Source organism: Onychostoma macrolepis, chromosome 07 (assembly GCF_012432095.1).
Source record: "Onychostoma macrolepis isolate SWU-2019 chromosome 07, ASM1243209v1, whole genome shotgun sequence".
Lineage (NCBI taxonomy): Eukaryota > Metazoa > Chordata > Actinopteri > Cypriniformes > Cyprinidae > Onychostoma > Onychostoma macrolepis.
The window spans coordinates 17,826,559-17,849,177 of record NC_081161.1 but is presented as its reverse complement, the minus strand read 5'-3'; the positions used below and the strand labels follow the sequence as shown (position 1 = coordinate 17,849,177).

The 22,619-nt window shown below is 38.6% G+C and overlaps 2 protein-coding genes across 9 annotated transcripts in view; both read left to right on the top strand.

The window, feature by feature from the left end:
* The window catches only part of nhsl2 (NHS-like 2), an 86,281-nt gene extending 76,776 nt beyond the window's left edge, over nt 1-9,505 (top strand). For 4 of the 6 annotated variants that reach the window (XM_058783203.1, XM_058783205.1, XM_058783206.1 and 1 more), the window contains exons 3-8: nt 208-350; nt 817-1,006; nt 2,468-2,605; nt 2,885-5,374; nt 5,465-5,612; nt 6,143-9,505. In XM_058783203.1, coding sequence (XP_058639186.1) covers nt 208-350; nt 817-1,006; nt 2,468-2,605; nt 2,885-5,374; nt 5,465-5,612; nt 6,143-6,464 — 3,431 coding nt within the window. In that variant the 3' untranslated portion in view covers nt 6,465-9,505. The remainder of the gene's footprint in view (nt 1-207; nt 351-816; nt 1,007-2,467; nt 2,606-2,884; nt 5,375-5,464; nt 5,613-6,142) is intronic. The other 2 variants (XM_058783204.1, XM_058783208.1) reach the window with 2 other exon arrangements.
* Nucleotides 9,506-9,632: 127 nt separating this feature from the next.
* arhgap36 (Rho GTPase activating protein 36) overlaps nt 9,633-22,619 on the top strand; it is a 38,660-nt gene continuing 25,673 nt past the window's right edge. For 2 of the 3 annotated variants that reach the window (XR_009272221.1, XM_058783209.1), the window contains exon 1: nt 9,633-12,485. Coding sequence is in view for 1 of the 3 variants with exons in the window: in XM_058783209.1 (XP_058639192.1) it covers nt 12,393-12,485 (93 nt within the window). In the remaining 2 variants the exon portion in view is untranslated. Of the gene's footprint in view, nt 12,486-21,105; nt 21,299-22,619 lie in introns of those variants that run through there. The other variant, XM_058783210.1, reaches the window with a different exon arrangement.

The window sequence follows — 22,619 nt, the reverse complement described above, 5'->3', positions numbered from 1 at the left end:
TTTTGGGGGATTAAAATGGCTACAAGAATGGGGTGGGGTCTTGTGAGGGGAGTCCTTGGAATGAATGTAATGGTAATCATTCTGTTTACAAGAGCCCCAGGGAACATTTCTGACGAAGAGGGAGAGAGATTTCATTAATTGATTTCAGTGTCTCTAGACATCTGTTGCTAACTTTAAAACTAGCATGTTGTGTCTGTGTCTACTCAGATTTTGAAGAGCAGTTGTATGATAACAGAGTGACAGGACAGACATTCAGACACCCTTCCTCTCAGAGCTCAGAGGACACATCAACCACCCTCAGCCGATCCCCTTCCTCACTTAACAACAAGAAGACGGAGTTTGTCTTTGTGGTAACTACTTGTATGCTGTCTTATTAGCTCTTACACTGATGAAACTAGTAACTTTGGCTTTTATTAAGTCCCTGGATGATTCTGACTTGTGTGCCACCAACAAACTCATTTGTTTTCTGTAAAGCATTAATGTTTTGTGTAAAGTTTGCAAATCTAATTAGATGTGGTTTGTCCCCTGAGTGAAAACAGCTACAGGCTTCTCTGTGTCGGTGGTTTTGAGCATGTAAATAAGCCGTAATTTAAACATCCTGCCAAGTCATCTGCTAAAAAAAGATAACTCAATTCAGTGTTTGAATATAAAGGATATTAATTATTAAAACGAATTATATAATCATTCACATTTACCAAGATGTAGTTGTTTAAATGAATACATCATTTGAGTAATAACAAATCATTACAAATACAAAATTAGGAATTAATCATATTGTTTTATATTCATACTCTCATTTTATCTCTCTCTCTTTAGCCTGCAAATAAGCAGGTGTGTGAGGATGAGACCACAACATTAGGGGTCCGGGCGCAGGACCCGACCCCCTGTGGTTCAGAGAAGTCACTTCTAGGCTGGAATGCATCACTGAGTCCACCTGTTGCAGAGAAACCTCGCTGGTACCTGGGCCGACATACTCCAGCTCACCTTGTACCCATTGAGATCACAGGTTGGCATACTGTCATGTTGAGTGTATCTGCATACTTCTAAAGTTTTTTTTAGAGTTTGGCGTGTTTAGAGGTGTCATTGATGTGTAATTTATGTTAAGAACTTTCCACAATTTATTAGCTGTTTGCTTTTTTGATGAAATGAGTCCATATCAAGTGGTTAGAATGTTTTGCTGTGTACAGCATAGACTGCACAATAGTGTCTCCTTACTAAGAAATGTAAACTAAATGGTCCTAGGTTACCTGAAATAGTGTTGGATGTTTTAGATCTTGCAAATTAAATCACATTATCATCCCCATCATCATCACCACCACAGACAACCCTGTTTCTCAGTCCTTATGCTCTCTTTCCAAAGAGTTCACAGATCAGATACAATTTCTTATGAATGTATTTAAAATGTTAAAGCATTTGCTCCTCTCTCTAGCCGTCACCCTGTTTTTTAAAGCAAGACATCACTTTCCCTCTCTGTCTCAGCTGTCCCACACCCATCTTCCCCCTGACTACCTTCCTGCTCCCTTCTCTGTCCTGGACATAGTAGAGAGGTGGCTGGATCTGTAAACACAGATAATGCTGTGCTTAGGCAGCCTGGAGTCTGATTCTCAAAGTGGTGCTGCTCTTCACCCGCTAAAGATAATGAACAGGTAGCTGTTGCCATGGCAACTTGCAGCTCTCCCTCCTTCTCTTAGCTAGGAGGTGCAGAAAAAGCTGCATAGAGTGAGAGACAGACAGAGAGTGAGTGAGAGAGAGAGAACTGTAGCGGATGGGTGGGAGTAACGGCCAGAGGAAGAAAGGTTTTTTTCACCTCCTTTTTGTTGGTATTTTCATGAATGAAGCCAGCTCACATGTTGGGAGGTAATGAGGTTTCGTTGGGAGAGCTGTTTTCTGAGAGACACAAGGGGTATCCATGTAAAGAACATAGTGAGAACTGGGTTTAATTAGAACATTATGTTCAGTTCTTTTCATCATTGTGGAATGGTGGACCATTTATCACAGCACTCCCTCCTGCACCGGGTGTTTAAAAATTATTAAACACCCAGTTAATGCAGTTCTAGAAAACACATCAGCATTGTATTGTCCCACAGAAATGATAGAAACTTACATAGATCTGCCATTGGGTAGTGCTTAGTCAATATCCAGCTCTTGTTTTGATGTATTATCCAGTGTCCATTGTCTGATTTCATTTCTCCAGATCAATCAGGCACCATGATCAAGTCTCCAGCTAACCATCTATCTCATGTTGGCTATTGCTTTTATCCATAAAATATTTTGTTCATAAATTACCAAAATGCTTGTCATTGCCTTTACTCAAGTCTGATTAGGCAGTCATAGCTAATGTTTTTCAGCCTAATCTTAACATGTATTTAATAATATACCTTTTATACAACCGTTTTAAGGTAACATAATTTATCTGACTTAAGACTGTCAGTTAGCCTGACAGCTGGTATCTCATATCTTGCCTCAGGCCAGTGCTTTGATAAGCACTCCGCACAGCGCAGCGAACTGCGGGCCGCCTTTAGAACTGATTCAGCGGTCAACCCAAAGACCGTTCGCCGCCCGAGGAGTGTGGTTGCAGGCCCTGATGTCACGCTGCACTGCCAAGGTGACTAACAGGAAGTTAGGCAAGTTACTGATAGGGTCACAGAGTGCAAAAGGAAATAAACAGGAAAAGGACAATGGGCACTGACCAATGTTTTCCACCTAGAATAATTTGTAAATCTAAAATCTAATGTTTGTTAGAGCCACACATAGGCTTTGACAAACTTGTTTTAGTTAACAATGTTCTGAATGATATCTTTTAGAATCTTTACAAAAACGTATCTAAGTATAAACGGCAAACTTCTGTTTTAAACTCTTTTTTAAAAAACTATTTTGTCCTTAGGTGACAGCAAAATTCTTGCTGTTGATCTAATACAAGGTGCCTGTTCCCCTGGATCCTCTCAACCCAGATCTTTGGAGCCAACCACCGAGAACACAGGCCAACAGCATATTCCCCTTCGGAAGACCCGGAGTGACCTGGAGTACAGTGTCCCCCCATCCCCAAAGACCCCATCAGGCATGATGGATCATGCAACTCTGATGTGCCCAAGCCCCTCCTGGAACGGTCCAAAAGGTTCTACTTTTTCTCCTTCCTGGAATGACTCTTACAACTATGCCTTGGTTAGCAGCCCTGCTTCCAAGCAACCAATATCTAAAACTGGAATGCTAACACCTGGAGGTGAAGGAGGTGGTCTAATCTGTCCATCCCAGACCAGTTCAGGCCTCTCCATGAGCTCAGGGTCACATTCCAGCTCTTTCACCTCCATCTCAGAACCATGTGGACACCGGGTGTATACAGTGTCCTCACAGGGGGGTGGTGTTCCTGGAGGTAAACGGAATGATACTGAGGGGGCAGCTTCCACTGCATGCACAGGAAATAACAAAAGTGAGCAGGAGAAGAGATCAGCCAGATCCAATGTCTTTAGGTTCCGTGAACGTTCACTTTCAACACCAACAGACTCTGGATCATTTTGCTCAGCAGATAATATATGTTCTCCAGGTGAAGCTGTCCCTGTTGTTCCAGAGGGAGAGGGTTATGCCCTGTTATATCCGAGCAACAGCTCAGAGGATAGCACGAGCACTGATAACGTTTCTGTGACCACAGGTTCAGACTTTCTTCCGGATGGTCGACTGAGGTCACGCTCACGTAGTATCTCACTAAAGAAATCTAAGAAAAAGCCACCACCTCCAGTTCGTAGTGTTTCCCTGATGAAGAACCTATCAGAGATTGGAGGAATGGGCTCCTACCACAGTGAAGGGCACTTCAGAGATGGCAGACCCAAAAGTCTCTTTATCCCTCGGGATCACCATATTCAAGATTCATTCCAGCCAGAGTTCCTAATTGTCAAGCCTGAGGACGACACAGATCAGGCCCACAGTAGCTTGGAGACATCTTCTGATATTTCTCAGCCTGCTGACAGGGATACAGAGCTTGGTTTTCCACCTCACTGGCAGCTCAACGAGTGGAAGTCCAACAATGATCCCTACCGCTCACTGTCGGGTTCAAGCACAGCCACAGGTACCACAGTGATTGAGTGCATGAAGGTGCGAGGTAGCTCAGAATCCCTAAATTCACCCTCAACCTCACGAGCCACATCTCCATCCCTGCTCTCCATTGAGGCTGAGACCAAGGTATCCCCCTTCAAGCCCCCATGTCTCATGTCCCCATCCAGTGGCTACTCAAGCCAGTCTGAAACTCCAACCCCAACTATATCAAACACCCTCATCACTGGACCTTCTCCAGTTGGCTGCAAGATGCGCCCAAAGATTCCAGAACGTAAATCTTCCCTCCCAGCTTCTGCAAAGGATAAATCACGTTCACGTCTTTCATTTGAACTACCTGCAAACTCTCAACTGGATCTGTCCTCTGTCAAACCCAAGCCGAAAGCCAGCCGACGCCACTCTGACACATCTACAGCCAACAAACCAGGTAAACTGAGCCCTAGTCAGTCTTCGCTGCCTATGGTTACAACAACAGACTTGCGAAACATCCGACTTCGTTCAGTAAGCCGCTCAGAACTTGAGGACAGTCCTGATGGCTCTTCTGACATTATAGAGGAAGAGCAAAGTCGAGATCTCAGCCCTCCTATTACTCCCTCGAACACAAAACAGTCAAAGCCACCAGTTGCAATGAAGCCGCCTCTACCTAAACGACCCATGAACTTGATGCTTAAATCTCCTTCATCCTCCCCTCTGGCACCTGAATCTCCTCCATCTTCCCCTGTGGACCGACCCATGCCTGTGGGTAACATCTATATGGTTGTAAGAAAGCCCAAACCTAAGAGACCAGCTCAGTCATCACTCAGCACATCTGCAATAGCCCCACAAGAGCCACTCCACAGCCATGTACCTCCTTTCCCTGAGTTTGATCTGGAGCATGGGATTCCTATTGAAGAAGATCTTCCATCCCCAAGTAGCCCAGAGAGAGAGGACAAAAGTAAGACTCTTCCAAGTAGAATGACAATATCCTGTTTAGCGGAATTAGACAAAAGGAAGCCCAAGGTACCTCCTCCGGTGCCGAAAAAACCCAATGTCCTTCTTCTGCCCTCTCCAAGCATCCAGACCAATGGTGGGGCAGAAAGGCAAACTCTACTCTCCGACAGCATCTCCCAGTCACCTACAGGTCCATCAGCATCTGACACTGAGGGTGATTTGCTTAAAGATGAAGATCAAGATGATCTTGCAAGGGATCATGGAAACCATAAAAATTCAGAAAGTTTTGAGACCTTTGGAAATCAAGAGAATGATGTGGTAGCTGAAGAAGACAGTTCAAAAGATTCAGATTCTCATCAAATGACAGAAAGAGAGGCACCTCCAGCAGAGACAGTAGCAGGTTAAACATTGTTTACATTTTCAGTTAAGATATCTTTTTAGCCATAGTCAATTCGGGGTTTCATTTACATTCTTCTATGCTCCTTCACAGAAACTTATGCGGAAACAGAAATACTGGAAGAGAACAACTCTGCAGTTGACAAGACTGAACTGCACATTACAGAGGAAACAGACGATGATGTTTTTGTCCACACACCCACAACTCACACCACTGAGGACCTCTTTACCATCATACACAGGTAAAATTTGTACTTTAGCATTCATACTGATACTTTATTTGTCTATTTCTCTCTAACTAGAATTACTTTGGCATAATTTTGCATAATGAACACATGCAGATATGGTTCTGTAATGGATTATCTGGGACTATGTCTTCCAGTGCAGAGGTCGCCAATTAGCCACTTAATTTTCCATGTCTAACTGAAAAAATGTATCAATATAACATGTAAATTGATTGCTAAAAATGTATTTTTTATTAATCATCTTTCTTTGTCCAAAAAAATACATATTTAATATATTTATTTACTAAATAACAGTAGCTCATAAGGTAACATACATAGGAAATGGATTAATTAGCCAGCCATCATAAACTCTTACATCCAAACCTGGAGTGTCACTGCTCTGTCGTTTATTTCAAATCAGTAACTCTTAAGGTGTCTTTAATTAGGGTTGGAGCTAAAATCTGCAGGGCAGTTTCCCTCCAAGTCCGGGTTTGAGGAACCCTGGTGTAAACGGTTACAAAATATTTGCATTGTTCTGCCTTTCCTAGGTCAAAGAGGAAAGTTCTCGGTCGCAAGGAACCAACGGATTCTTTTGGAAGCAGGCAGTGTCTGGTCTCACCTGTGAAAAGCAGTAGTACAGACCTCCGAACTCTGGGCCTCGGGACCACTCCTAGGTCAAGCTCACGAAATGAGAACTTTATGGCTCTTCTCCAGAAGAGAAGCAGCAAAGCTAGCAGCGGGACCCGAGTTTCTGCCATGGAGTTGCTGAAGAGCACAAACCCCTTGGCACGACGAGTCACTGAGTTCTCTCAGTCACAGCCAGATGGGAGTGCAACGAACACACCAAAACCAGCTCCACAGGACCAGTGATTCCGCTTGTAGAGAACCACATGCTGGATATCAATATGGCTGGTTTTCTGTTACACTCCACTGCCCATCTAAATGGTTTAATTTACAAAGACCTCATGCTGAAGGAAATTAAGTGGGTTTGAGTTGTTGCTTTAAGACAAGGGGATCTCACTCTGATGATGTAAGATTTTTGCGGAGTATAGTCGGTATTAATGGAAACTGAGCCCACCACTGATAAAAAATTCTGGCATAGAAATCTGTTATTCTGGAAATATGAATGTGATGATAAAACTCTTGAATGGAAACTGACATCAAGAAATATTTTCAGACTGTTCACTATTTTAGGAGCCCAGCCTATATTTGTGGCCAAAGCCTGCTCTGCCCACTTCAGTGGTGGACTAGAAAGTGTCTTAGTAGGATAATTGTGTTTTAATAGACCGCACAAACTCGCACAGAGAGAGGAGTGTATGACACAAGTCGGAAACATTCCACAAAGGTTGTAAGCAAGGTCTGGTACCCCTTAAAATGAAGCACTTTCAACAGTACAGGAACTAGTTTACAAGACAAAAGCTATATTTGTTATTTTCCATTGTTTCTTTTTCGTTTTATTTTTTCAAAAAAATATGAAAGGCCATATAAATCTCTTCTTGAGTTTATTTAATCTGTAAAAAAAACTATGTATACGATATATATATATATATATATATATATATATATATATATAAGAAAATGTAACTGCTTGATCAAAGACACAACAGACACAAAGCTGTCTATATCTGTGACTATTCTTGGGAAACTGCCTATTATTTTATAAGCTCACAGCACACAAGGGATTGAAGTGATCATATTGAACCATCATAATGCAATACCCTATCAGAGAAACCCACATCTAGAGATCTTCCCACACTGCCAAAAGTGTAAACAGACAGCACATAGTTATGCTTGTGCACAATGTACAACAAATCAAAATTGTCATAGACAAAACATACCTTTGAAAAGAAAATTTGTGGACGGTACATGAGGGAATAGCATGGGGGGGGGGGGACATTAGACTACAGAAGATGGTCCAGTAAGTGTTACCAGAGGGTCATTGGTTTGGTTCTGGTTGTCCATTGTGTAAATCTGTCAGTGGTTTCTTTGCAACTCGGGAAACCCATCATGGCTACTGGTCCAAGTGTATAATCTCTCAGAGATTTCACTCGACTACACACAAAGTATCAGGCAGAAGATTTACTGAGGCCTATGGATGGTAAAAAGATGACCGAATTCATATCTCTCCACATTCTTTCCTGAAAAACCAGACACTTATGACCACAATTCCAGATCATCTCTCAAGACATAGGAACATTCAAATCCAAATGCAAAGCTTCTCACTTTATGTCCCATTTCAGACTATGCATCAAAGATGAATCAGACTTGCCCTTCTGTCAGCACTGGCAATGAACGCCTGTGAGCGTTAAGAAAGGGTGAGGCAGAGCTCAACAGTGTTATGTTTAGATTCGATTTTTGACCAAAAAGGACATAATAGAAAAGTAATTTTTTAATGGTTGCCCTCCACGAAACGTCAAGACCGGATTGTAGATCGACATTTGAATGCACAAAGACTTTGTAGACTTTGATCAAATGTGGTAATTCACTCAAGGACTTGAACAGGTCACCTGTGGTAAACTGATCGTCATCCTACATTAAGGGAATTTTGGAGGCTACTGCAGACGGAGGGTCTACAGCAGGCAGCCGCAGAGACTGAGACTTCAGAGACGGCTTCTTCTTACCATTCCTTACGAAGCTCCCCTTCCTCATGTGACTGTTCTTTTGGCTCCCAATCAGACAATGGACAGAAACCTGGTGCTATTGAGCCGGAGCGCCCTCAGCAGTCCAGGAGAGGAAGTGCTTGGCAAAAATCTGTTCTAAGTCTGGAACAAGATCAAAATGGGTCTTGTCTTGACGTTCATCTTCTCAGACTAGTCGTTCAGGTATTCCGACAATATGAAAAGCATAACGTGAAAAAAGAGACAGAATACCACCACATTAAAATAGTGTGTGACACTTGTTTTAAATATTTAGTGAATGAAAAAAAGTCTGACAACCAGTGTTTATTTGCCTTGTACTCTGGCGTGAAGCCTCTGTGTTTTTAAATGCCTTGGTATTGCACTTCCGTAGAAGTATGCAGAGTTTCTTTTACTCTTTTTAGGATTTACTACTATAATATTTATCACTACTCTTGTGTACTCTGTGCTTAACCCTATCAGTGTCAACAGTACTCTCACAGGTACAAGTAAAAGAGAGAGGGAGGACAGTGGAAAGCGATGGTATTATGGGCAAAACAAATGGAACTCAAGAAATGTACCTTAGTGGACTGTTAGAAGCCTTGTGCATCAATAATGTAAATCCCAGAGAGGGGAGACAAGTATCCATTGGAGAGACATATATATTCTAATCACATTAGAAGTGTTTGACAAACTGATCCAAAAAAACAATTCCTCCCTAGAGTTTCACTGGCTTCACTCAAGCCGTTTTTTTCTTTCCTCACATAGCCGATAGGGATTCATTCTGAATCCCATTTCAGTACACAGAAGAGAGTCAAATGTGCCAACTAAGGGAGAAAAAAGGGAGTCCGGAACAAGTTTGTTAACAACCATCTGGTTGCTGTCAAGAGTAACCAACGACTTTTAATCAATTCTTGACACCACAAGCTGACAACTCCCTGCATTACACACAAGACTTCAGTTTTTGTCGCATTTTACATGCATGATAAGACTGAGTTTAGTAGTCCGGCACAAAGGTCCTTTGACAGATTGCCAGAATGGAAAAAGCTTTAAAATGTTCAGATTGCCCTTGTTCATTGGGAATAAAAGAAAGACAGGGTGGGAAGGCAAGATAATAATGAGAATTATATTTTTGTTATTTTTTCCTTGGAAAGACATATTTTAAAATTTGCATATTATAGACCTCACCCTCCAGCAGAAAAGACGGTTGCTGTGGGATCTCTAATCATCTGAAGTATGTCTTGCCTATGTGGTAAAAGGTATATCATTAAAATAAATTATTTTTCTTGCATAACAGTCCTTTGCAGTTGTGGTGGTGTTTTTTCTGCTTTAAAACCCATTTAATCCCAAATTTTTCCCAGACATGAAAATATCCAAATGATGTGTCATTAGTAACCCTTTGAAATAACCAATAATTATTATATATTTTTTTTTTTTTGGAAAAGTGTGTGAAAAATTGTGTTTTATGCTCGGTCACAATTGGTGAGTAATGAAATCACATATTTCTGCAGTCATAAAAATTATATATCTTAGCTTATATATCACATTCTAGGGTTACTATTAGCCTATGCATAAAAAAAAAAAAACCTTATGCAACATTGATAGGAACACTGAGATAAAATATAAAAATATATAAAATATAACATCAAATTTTCATATCAATGCTACGAGTATTACAACATCATTATTGTTTTTTTTTTTTGTTGTTTTATTTTCAATAAAATTTGAATTTTTAATTTAGTGCAATATTTTGTCATTGCAACATTTTAGTGTAATTTTCACTAGCAACTGCAACTGGATTTATATTGTATACCTAAGTTCACTGTTATCCCACCGGTCACTATTGTGACCATCAACATGTTTACTCATTCTATGGCCACACTCAACAAAACTGAATATATGCGAATGCATATATTATACTAGACACCCTAAAGATAATGTGTACCAAAAATCTTTGTCATAACTTTATGTTAACATACTTTACTAGCCTTTCGTTTTGGAGCCTTGATGCAGCCATCATCTGCTCAAGGTGCAAACAGGAAATAAACTGCTCTGCTCATGTGACAATTTGCACTAATCATGTGAAACTGCTCATATTTTATTGACCCTGCGTCCCAATGTGCATACTATCCACCCTGTCTTCCCTAAATAGTATTGAAAATTACTGATATCACAAAGAATTTAGGATGGATAGTAGGCACATTGGGACGCAGGTTGAGACCCTTTATTTTTTCCATATTTGCAGGAAGTGCACTAAAACATCAGTAAGTAAGGTTTTTAGAGCTTTATAAATGAAAACTTTTTTTACGGTCACTATTGTGACCGGTGGGACAAAATGGGTTAATTTACACTATACACATTCCTTTTTTTTTTTTTTTTTTTTTTTGCATATTCAAAATCCAAATTTGATACTCAAATTATAGAGAACTTTTTGTTTATGAGGACTTCAGATCTTCGATCAGATTCCCTTACCAAACTGAGACCACACAAAACAGTATTTCCACAACAAATTTACGTAATCGCCTCCATTATGAGAATATGGAACAATATTGCCCCCTTGTGGGTTTATTTTTACCCTTAATTTCTGCTGTTTATCAAACGCGTGCAGCGCTCACCTAAATAGCAACCGCAACCACCGCAGCACTTTCATAAACACCTATTTTTCGTTGCGTACTGGAACATGTTTCTGATCCACAAGGCCATCGTGTGCAATAACAAAAGGTCACTGAGGTACTTTGAACTATTTTTTATTTTATTTTTTTTCATGTTGAGTAGTCTAATACCACCTTTCAAAAGTTGGGGTTTCCTAAGATGCGATCTAAGGTTTTTGAAAGTAGCTCAAAAAGTAAAAACATTAGGCTAATATTGTGAAATATTTTTAAAATATAAAATTTTAAACATACTTTATTGCTGTGATCAGAGCTGATTCTTTGATCTGCTGACGTTACTCCAGTTTTCAGTGTCACATGATCCTCCAGAAATCATTCTAATATGCTGATTTGGTGCTCAAGAAATATTTCTTATTATTATTATCGATGTTGAAAATGGCTGAGAGTGCTGCTTAGTATTTGTGTGGAAACAGATACATTTTTCACGATTCTTAGATTCTTTGAAATAGAAATCGCATAAATGAATGTAAAGGTCCTTAATGTCACATTTGACAATTTAATGCATCCTTTCAGAATCCACTTTAAAAAAATAAAAATAAAATAAATTACTGACCTCAAACTTTTGAACAGTAGCATTAACCAGAATCTCTGAAATTATCTCATATATATTTTTGAGACGAACTACTTGGGATTTTCAGATGTGTTTGAGATTATTAAAACAAAGTTGCTATAACTGACTAAGATAAAGGATTAGATTATATTTCATTATAATGATATGACTATTTTTAAATACTTTATTTGCATATGGCTGGTCTGTACAGAGGACAAAATTTATTTGTAGGCCATTTATGAACATTAAATGTCTTCACGCAAGATCTTGCAACTTATTTGACAGTTCAGGAATATACATTTTTGACATTTTGAATTTTTGAATTAAACACAGATGATACACTCCCCATCAACAATTCAAAAATGTCAGCATAGTGCTTGTTCTAGTATTTTAGTCAGATCAAAAATGTCATGGAGCAAAGTTCAGTTATCATATTGCAATTACTACCAAGATAAAAGCTAGTCATACTCGCACCGACTTGAACCTTCAGACCTTTGATTTATGGCATGTGCAGTTAAGGAGGTGGGAATGGGAGGATAAGTGAGACCTGATCCCAGTCACCGGCACAGCCCATACTAATGTATTCCCAGTGCTGCATCAGAGTGAAGGCTGTGAGCTTGTCAAACTCTGAGCTGCCAGTGCCACATTTCCTGTTGTTGACAGGCGAGGAGCACAGCGGAGGCTGCACTGAGCTGCGTGTAAGGACTCGCATTTTATCAGCTGGAGTGCACACAGACACACTCAGAGAGCACCCTTTCACAGGAAGAGTTGCTATCACTTCTCAGATACACAGACGCAGAGGAAGCACTGACACTGAACCTCTTACCAACGGCCCAGAAAAAGGAGCTGCTCCACAGATGGACTGACTCCCTCCATCCAGAGTTTGACTGATGAAAACAAGTGGGATCTGCTTTGTTACTTTTGTCTGTTTTCACCTGATCTGAGTGTCTACCCAGGAAGTGTTATGGTTTTGTTCTACATGGGATCGGATAAAACCTCATCTACAGTCATGCAGCCTGAGGACCCTGTTCGCCAGGACATGCAGTTCTACTATGTGGTGAGTAGGGGAATTACCTACAGTTGTATGCAAATGCATACAGGTTTTATCGCTGACTCAAACTGTACACGTAATTGTATTGTAAACTAAAGTTACTCTGATGCTGTCTTATATTTTCCTGCTAAGACTCATATTCAGTAACACATGTTCTCAACCATGTGCCCTATTCTAAGCAACCTACATAAGCATTGCACCATTAAAATATTTATTTCTCGCTTTTCATTTTTCTTAAGATATGGCGGTAAATATTAATCATTAAAAGCATCAGCATAAACCAGGATTAATATCACCTGTTTTAGGGTCAGCAGCATTGGTAAACATGTTATAAAGTAGGCTGTATACTTCTGCACTTTGATCCATGATCCAGGAACAATTTTTGAAAACTGCTATAACTAATATCTACTGTTTGTTGTACTTACAAGTTTGAACTAAAGGATCTTAAAATCGTGCAAAAAAAGTTTCAGTATGTATATAAATGTTTGTAACAAAGCAGCCCGTGTGCACTCCAGTTTGGCTGCTAATGATAATCGTGGTTGGCGTTGCAGCAATCGCAGGTTCAGCTCTGGATGTGGATGCTCTGTGGACATTTGACCCCAAATTGCTCCACAAGATCTGTCCCTGCAATTCACACGAACTGTTTCTGCTAAATGGCATGTAATGGCGTTTCAGAAGGACGATCAATTCAGAATGAAGGCTTTGTTTCTAAAGGTTGATTTAATAGGTTCTTCACCCGTTGCGTCAAGCCAATCCGAACAGCGCAAATTTAATTAAACTCATTGGACGTCACATGAGCTAATGAGCCAATATAGAGTACACACGTACTGAAATCTCAGGATCCACATCAGCTGATACGATCATTTTGTTGCTCTTGGTGGTAAAAGCCTAAGTAGAAATAGATTAAGTTGCATTCATGCTTCAAAACAGCGTGCAGTGGAAAAGTACAAAGATTTGATAGATTGGCCAACATCTTGGACAGTGTACAATATAATGAAGACCATATGCTGTGAGTGTGGGGGAAGGGGTCCCCCTTCTATTTCATCCTGCTGTCAGCTGTTTGCAGATAGCCATCAGTGTTTGTTAGTAGAAATAGGACAGGTGCAAAACCAGCGTTTCCGTAGACATCTGCGCTAATTTATGCACCGTGTCCCACAGCATTTCTCATGACGTACTTTTTTTTAAATTCATGTTGTGGCATTGCATTGTAAAGAGCTTTTAGTATCATTAGCAAAGGTAAAACACGCAAGAGTCTATTCTCAGAGGAGACAAAACAGGGCCACCAGCTTTCACATACTTAAGAGCTTCTGGATAATGATTAGAGTCATTCTCTGGTGCTGCACATTCCTGTAGTGTTAGTCAAGGTAAACAGATCTATCTCTAATGACAGTACTTGATCAATGAGGGGCTTCTCATCTCCAAATAATGTTTTATAGATGTGTCAAACTTAATTAATGCATATGGTCAAACATACTTAAAACCATGGTATGGTAACGCTGGAAAACTCTTTTTGCCAACAGGCTGTGTGGGGAAAAAAACGCAAAATATGTGCTGGAACATTGGAAAACTCTGCATTGGGGTGTTGGAAGGATTGGAGGCAAGCAGATGAGGATTAGATTGTCTCCATGTGTCCTGATTTATAGTTTGAAGCAATAAAAGTAGCACGGAAACACAAACTTTCTTGCATTATCCAGCCAAATTCTACCTGGATTACTTTAGGTGTAGTTTCACAGGTTGAAAGATGATGTGCTATGTCTTAAGGCAAGAGTTCCACAAACCTTTTTAGGACCCACTGGACAGGTGTAATTTATCTATTACATTTACACAAACTTTAGAATGTTTTAGTGAAATATGAGGGGGAAAATAAGGCTTATGGTAAGCCAACAAAAAACAAAGACACGAGTGTGAGTTATACAGACAAAAGAGAGAATAAGCCTTATCTTTTATTGCCTGGCGTCACAGCTTTGCAGTGTAATGTAATGATGCACTGAAACGGAACTTGCAGTATGTTGATTTAGCATCTACTCTGATGGATTCAGTGATTTTGTTCAGTGAAGTATTCATCAGACTGATAACTGAGATGGTGACCAAATGTCTAATGGCATTTTTTCAAGAAGGGGACACCACAAAGTTCTAAGCAACAGTCAGCCCCTTCACAAATGGTTTATGCGATGGTCACTTCAAGAAATTAATTTGAACGTTTATGATCATGAAAATTCATAGTGGCAGGTCATGATTCATTTTAATGCTAATGCTGGCTGTAGAGTTCAAGCTCACGTATTAATGTGAGTGGAATATTTATCTTTTTGTCATGTATTTTGCATTTTTCAATCGAACTACAGTTCATGCTGTAGTTTGTTTTTAAATTGTATCCATGTAACACATTGCAGGAAACACTGCAGTGAGCTGCATCATGGCATGACTTTGCATGATTTCACCAGCACTCTCATACTTTGTGAGACTCACTTTTCCTCTCTAAGTAACCCACAGCTTGAAAACTGTGGTTGGAAGTCAGCATGGAATCAAAATTCACCTTATTTTTTTTTTTTTACTAAATGCTTGTTATTGATCCTATTATGAAGGATTCATCCATGCATACATTTCATGTTTTATTTCTATTGACCTTGTATTGTTTAGTTCAATTATTTTAACTCATTCTCAACTGCTCTTTGGTGATGCATGCGGAGTTTCGAATCATTTAATACCACTGACTGCAAACTCGCATTCAGATCTGCCTGAATCCAGTAAACAACAAATGGGTAAGAAGTTTTTTATTTTTATTTACTCGAAACTCGGCTGTAAGTCACAATACAGAAGTCCTGTCACTATTTCCGTTACATCTTAACTCTATACTTCAAAGCTTGTCACCAGTTTCCTCATTGAGCAATCACATGACTCAAAACATTTCAAGTTGAAAGGTTTTTATCATATGATTTATGAACATGAAAGAACAAAGGAGGTTTGACATTCTGAGAATTTCCTTTTCCTCCCCTCTTCCTGGTACATTTAATGGTCAAGCCCATTGAAAGGTATGCCCACTAAGTGATGTGAGGTCTCCTGAAGGACACCAATAGCCTTAACTATGATTTTAATTGGAAATAATACTACTGTATTATCTGGGGGATTTGTGAAAAGGCCATTCTGTGGAATGTGAGTGTTCAAAAGTCTTGCCTTCATTAGAGAATTAGAGCTTAAATCTTCTCTGTGATTTGAAATTGAAGAGCGTGGTCTAAGATGTTTGAGTTGCATCACACAAAGTCAAAAGTTGCCAGAAAGACTTTAAAATCCTCTTGAGAGTTTACCGCTATTTAGACCATACTTGCATGTATTTGAAGTTTCTGACCTAAAATACAAAGAGGGTTTTCTTTTTACAAGTGTTTTTATAGACTGTTATGCACATAATTTTAAACCTCAAAGCAAATTCAATCTTCTTTTTTTAAAATCTTCAGACAATGTGTCACCATCTCATGTCACAAGCCTCTGCAAGCTAAAAGGGAATCATTTTATGTGTTTTATTGAAAAAAGTCGATGGGAGTAAATTGGATAGCTAGAATTGAGTTTACTTGAGCAGCAGAGATAAGCAATAACTGAAACTAGAATGCGTGGGACCAGGGGTCAAGAGGTAAACTCGTGCATAAATGGAGTGCAGTCAACCAACAGACATCTAACAATCAGTATTACATCACTGTAAGCTGATAGACTGATCAATAACAAGCAGAGAGTGCCGATCCAGACTATACAGTGATTGCAGCCTTTAGCAATATCGTTATGATGTCTGTCCCAAATGCGATGCCTATATGGTGAGATTGATTGCTATTTCTTCCTGTTTGGAAGGGCTGGTCATCCACATGACATAAATAAATCTGTTACATGATGAACAGATATATTTGGTTGCATTTGCTTGTTGTTTAGTAGATGCTTTTTATGCAAACTGAGTAAGGTAAAATTGGGCTAAATGTTAGATCAAATTACCTCAAATTTAATTTTGTAGTTGCATGTGATGACCTCGAGGTAAAATTCACAGTTCATAGAGACAAACAGGTGTTTAGGAAAATGTTGTGGTACTTTCTGGTATTTACTGTTTAAGGAGAAAACACTAGCACCACTATACGCAGGGGTATTATTTATTGTGGATGTCAGTCAGTGGTGGATTCTTCAGCGTAATGGAGCAGGACCGTAGAGAGCTGTGCCGATGGGTGGAGAATGTCCTGTTTAGAGAAGCATGGCATCTTTGCTGAATGTTTTTGTAAATGGCATTTCCTCTCCATGACCTCTAGGGATCTTTTGAAGAACGGCTTGATGTTATAATAAAGCACACGAAAGATAAGAGGATTGAAAGGATAAAAGAAAAAGGAAATAAGACAAGTTATGACTCATGTTACGCAATCTGTTCTCCTGTAATGGTGAAGTGAGACCACACTGGCCCACACACACTAGAAGCCAAGTGAATCTTTTCTTTTGCACTGCTGCTCTCTTCAAATTTGGATATGTGTCACTTTGTTACAAACTATGAATCAAAGTTGTCTTAGGAAAGGCATTACTATTTAATGCATCATTTAGGGCCTTAAAATATAGCACATGCATGCTACTAAAAATGGATCTTTCATTTGAATGCAAATTAAACTCAACATTCTGCTACATTGTTTTTGATTGACTGTGATGTGAAGTAAGACTTGACATAACAGAGCTCAGTTAGATGTTAGTGTGGATGTATTTATTATGGATGTTTGTGTATTTGTGAATGTTCAGCTGTTTTAAATTTATATATTTACAGTAGCATCACTGCTGATTATAGTCAGGTTGAATCAGGCAGTACCATATAACCTGTAATATTATGTGGAACCTGAGCATTACTTCAGATATTCCGTTCTCTCTGTTTTCTCTCTTTCCGTCTCCACTATCTGCTGATACACAGCTTCTCATTGCAAGAGAAAATAAACACCGTACCAGCAGCAATCGGAGCGCTTAAACATGGATCATTTCCCCTGTCTGTAACTGTACTGTACTTTTCCACCTCAGCATGTCTAGACAGAGCTTTGACTCTGCAGAGGACATGATCTGTACTGAGAAATGTATGAGAACAGGCGAATGTCAAGATTCAAAAGTGATTCATGATTAAGAAAAAAATTCAGGTTTTATTGTGCTCGAGATGGGTATTTATAAATAAAAAAATTATATATATTTATATAGTTTATTTTAATGCCAGAGAAACTTGAGATACTGTGGATGAGATTTATTTTTGATGGTTTGTGTGTTGTAGAATTTGCCAACGTTGACCTGTAGTGGGCAGTGCAGTCTATAGCTTTAAATTATAGTCAGCTTCCACTAATTACACGAAACACAGGCATTATAACCAATAGCTTTATGATGCATTGATTTACCAATATTAACTGATGAGTGTGTAAATTCAAATAAATCAGATTTTTTGTAGACATCATGGGAAAGTATAAATTTAGTATGTGTCACTCTTCCTGCGTCATCTTGAGCATCCGCATCAAACCTGCACACGCTGGATTTTACTCCTGTCTGCTCTTTTGGGACAGGTCTGTTCCTGTTCCTGTCCATCCTGTATCAGGGTCATATGATCATATACACCTAATAGCACTATGTTACGGCCAAAACAGGAAGAGAGCATCCTTGATGTCAGGGTCAGAGGTCAAACAGATGAAACTGAGGGGCATTTCTCTTTTAATGGCCGGATACGAACATTCTCATGTGCATGGAAAACCATTGGGACAGTCATCACTTTTTTTTCAGGGAGAATGAGAGCCCAAAGATTTTCATGGTGTGTTCCTGCCAGTGATTTATTAGATCTCATATATAAACACAAATCAAAATGAAATGTTGCTGTTTTCTTATTAAAGGACGTCATTGAGGACGAATAGTTTCTGAATCTTACACAGTCCTCCCTAAAATCAGCCAAAAAGGGTTTATGTTCAGCAGGCTTCTTCTTAAGCGATGAAGGCTCTTTTGGCAGTCCTGATGTTGTGAAAACAGTATGATTGTGGACGGATGGTATAAGTGATGAAGACATCTGGACTGTATTTTCATCCATGATGGAGATGGAAGAATCTCCAGAGAGCTCAAGCACATCCAAGCCCTGCAGATGGTAAATTAATGGCAAATCCAAGACATACCGCATACAGCCTCAAACCACATTCCAAACGCATTATTCAGAGCCGCACATTTATCAGCCTGAGAAAATATGTCTACTAATGGTGGCATTGTAGCTATTTTAGGTCAAAGAGGCCTAGATACCTGGAGAAAAGCTATTTGTTGGCATAGCAGAAGACAGACAAATATCATCCATATATCTGTCACTGCCAACATCTAGATTACTAATGAACTTTTGGTGATTTATATGTTGCTAGTAAAATGTCCATCAGTATACACAGCAACTTTTGAATGAACATCAATCCAGAAAGATGGTATACACTAATATAATATCAAATATAATGGTTCTTTGTTGCAATCTGGAGCCTTTAAGATCCAAGGAAACTTTCCCTTACACAAAATGTACTTTATAGTGGAAAAAGGTATTTAGATTATTAAAATCATTGTGTTATCATTGTGCTTGTCGGATACTTCCGCGAGGTGAATGTGGCTTGAATGAAGACTAGTCCGGATGCTACTAACGGTGCCGCTATCCAGGAGCTCCTTGCTAATGTGCTCAATCTGTCAGTCTGTCAGCTAGCCGCACAGAAGTACGCTAATAGGATCATTTGCTGAGCTGTCAGCCACTGACCAAACAAACATCACAAATATACACTCACTCACCCACACAGGCACCACTAGTGGAAATAATGATGTCATTCAAATAATTACAAATTAAGTTATGTAAGAATTTTACAGCATGCATAATGACACACCTTGCTCATTCAAACTGCATGGCTTATTGCAAAGTTATATTATCAGTTTAGGATTTTAACCCAGGTCTCTTTGCAAGCTGCACAAAACTACACTACTAAGCTAACTGTTTTGTTCCCACATTCATGCATAGAACTATTCAATTTTGACATAGTGTTAGGGTTAAGTCATGTCTCGCCTAGAGCAAGTGAGTCAGAACTGCAACAGGTGCCCCTTCAAAACACACTGGTGCATGACACTCCTGGCACTTGAGCTGACATGAGCGCCACAGGTTTATGCAAGACCTGATGATCATGTTATCCATCATGATTTGAGAATCATTTTGTGCTTTAATAGAAATTAGTGCTGGGCGCCGATTAATCGCATCCAAAATAAATATATGTGTGTGTGTACTGTGTATATTTATCATGTATAAAGACACACACATGCACATGCAGTATATATTTTGAAAATATTTACAAGTATATATTTATATTTATATAATTTATATAATATATATATAAATATGCATGTGTGTGTGTTTATATATACATAATAATTATAGTACACACACATATATTATGTACAGAAAAACTTTTATTTTGGATGCAATTAATCGCAATTAATCGTTGCCCAGCACTAATAGAAACAAACTTTTTTAAAATTAAATTCAAATATTTATTCAGCAAGGATGGATCAAATAATGCATAAAAAGTGACCTTAAATGCATTTATAATGTTACAAAATATTTCTGTTTCAAATAAATGCTGTTCTTTTAAACATTCTATTCATCAAAAAATCTTGAAGAAAATGGATGAAAGTTTTCACAAACCTTTTAAGCAGCACAACTTTTTTTTCAACATTGAAATATTTCTTGAGCAGCAAATAGGCATTTATGAATGATTTCTGAAGGGTCATGTGACACTCAAGACTGGAGTAATGGAGTAATTCAGCTTTGCCATCACAGGAATAAATTACATTTTTTAAATATTACAAAATATAAAATAGTTATTCTAAATTGTAAAAATATTTCACAAAATTACTGTGTTTGCTATATTTTTGATATTTTTGCCTTGGAGAGCATTAAAGCCTTTAAACATAAAAACTGAAAACTATTTCTTTTTTCAATTAATCTACCCCAAACTTTTGAATGGTAATGTTTACCCAGATTTGACATTTCAATGTAGTGTCAGACTTTTAAACTTTTCCAATGCACAGCATTCCCAGTTTAGAACACACTGAGCACAAAGACTTCTGCTGAAAGTTTATCATGAAAAAGTGTAATCTGTGTAATCTGTGTGAGATCTGTGAGGTCAGCACAGAGTTGAAAGGTCAAGATTTATTTGTATGTGCTCATCACGAGGTAGCTAGTTTGTGAACGTTTCGTGTGTGTTTGAGATTTATCACTCTACCTTCTCCCTGAAGCCCTCACAACTATAATTGCTTTCGTCTTGTCCCTGTCTCTCTCTTTCCTCATTATCATGCTCTTCAATATTTCCTTTGTCCTGACTGTTGTTTTCATTTCTTTGAAGAGGACAGGATTTCAACAGGAATGAACTTATGAATACACGGAGAAGGAAAAAGGAGTAGAAAGCCTGCAGTGGGAGGTGAGAAGGGAGGACAGCGTGTCTCTTGTGTTTGTTATGCTGCTGATGAGTGACAGTCTGACAGGGAGCTAGTTCAAAGCTCTGCTGTATCGGTTTCAGACTCCTCCTCCTCTGCTCTACGTCACTGAGTGAGTGTTTATGTGAAGTTTGCTCTTGGCAACCCCAGGGCTGCACTCTGATTTACATGAGTACATGGCAGATGGAGAGGACAGACCTCTCTCTCGCTCTTTATCCGTCTCTGCTTCTGTCTGTCTGTTTCATGCTCGGGTCGGATTGGCTGTACCCGTCTGAAGAGTCTGAGGAGATTGCTCTTATTCACAGAGTGTGTGTTTCTGTCAGACACACTGCCCGTCTTCCAGTCTGCAGGTAGAGTGAAAAGTGTGTGTGAGAGTCTGGATGCGAGGTAGTTTTTCAGAGATTGTGGCTGCAGTATGAGACTATAATGAACGTGTAAAATATATTCAGTGAATATGTAAATGCAATGATAAACAGTATATGCTTGGGGAAGAGTGTCCTCATAGTGTTGCCACATGTGTTTGTTTGAGATGGTGTATAGTGTGTTTTGTGTTTGTTATGTGAGTGTGGCTCAGCTACTGCATACTGTTTTAGGTAAACATATAAAGTCCTTCCGTTGTGTATGTGTACTTGTTTCTTGAAGAGTTCAGCAGAAGAATATGGATTTATAGTGTATATTAGGGTTAGTGACATGACATTCTTTTTTTTCTTTTCTCTTATAAATATGTTTTCAGTTTCTGAATTAAGAGCAATTTTGGATATTTTAGTGGTGCTTAAAATATAATAATAATGGTAGCACTTTATTTTACAGTCCTGTTTCTCATGTACATACTATGTACTTATTATAGTAATTACAATAGCTAGGTAATAACCCTGAACCTACCCCTAATCCTAACCTTAACCCATGTAGTTACCTTATATTACCGGTACTTTCTTAAGTAAGTACATTGTAGGTACACCGTACGTACATGTAAGTACATGTACTGCAAAATAAAGTGCAACCATAATAATAATAATATAAAAATTGCTTACTGTAGGTGGTGTAATGGCTGATTTAATGTATTGAAATAAAATAATAATAATAATATATATTATAAATTATATTATTATTATTATATTATATATATTATTTAATTAGTTAATATTATTATTTTTTGACAGTTCAAAGTCAGTGTGTGGACTATTTCAGGGTCGTTATGTTTTTTTTTTTTTTTATTATCAGATTTTTAAACTTTAATTAAAAAGTATGTTTTTTCAGGTTGAATGGAGTAACTCAAAGTAAACATTTAACAATGCAAATGTAATATTTTTTGTTAAAATTATTTGATTGCTTCAAAATTTTTTAAAAACGTGTACACTTAAAGTGCAAAGCTATTCGAGGAAAGTATTTTGCTATTTTTACTTGATGGGTACATCGCTTGTGATTAAATCATAATTTTTTTGTAAAAAATCATTTTCAAAAATGTCTGAGATCATTTGTTATGATCTCAGACTACCTACTTTGTCATTGACTCCTATTTCGCCTTGTTTTCACACCTTTTTTTGCTTGATTCTGTGGCATCCTTGCATAGGCGACAAACCATAACAGAGATACAGCAGTCTCTTTGAGGCCCACTAAAACAAGAGCATTGTGCTTGTTTATGAGTTTTTTACCTCCTCTGAAGTGGTGTTT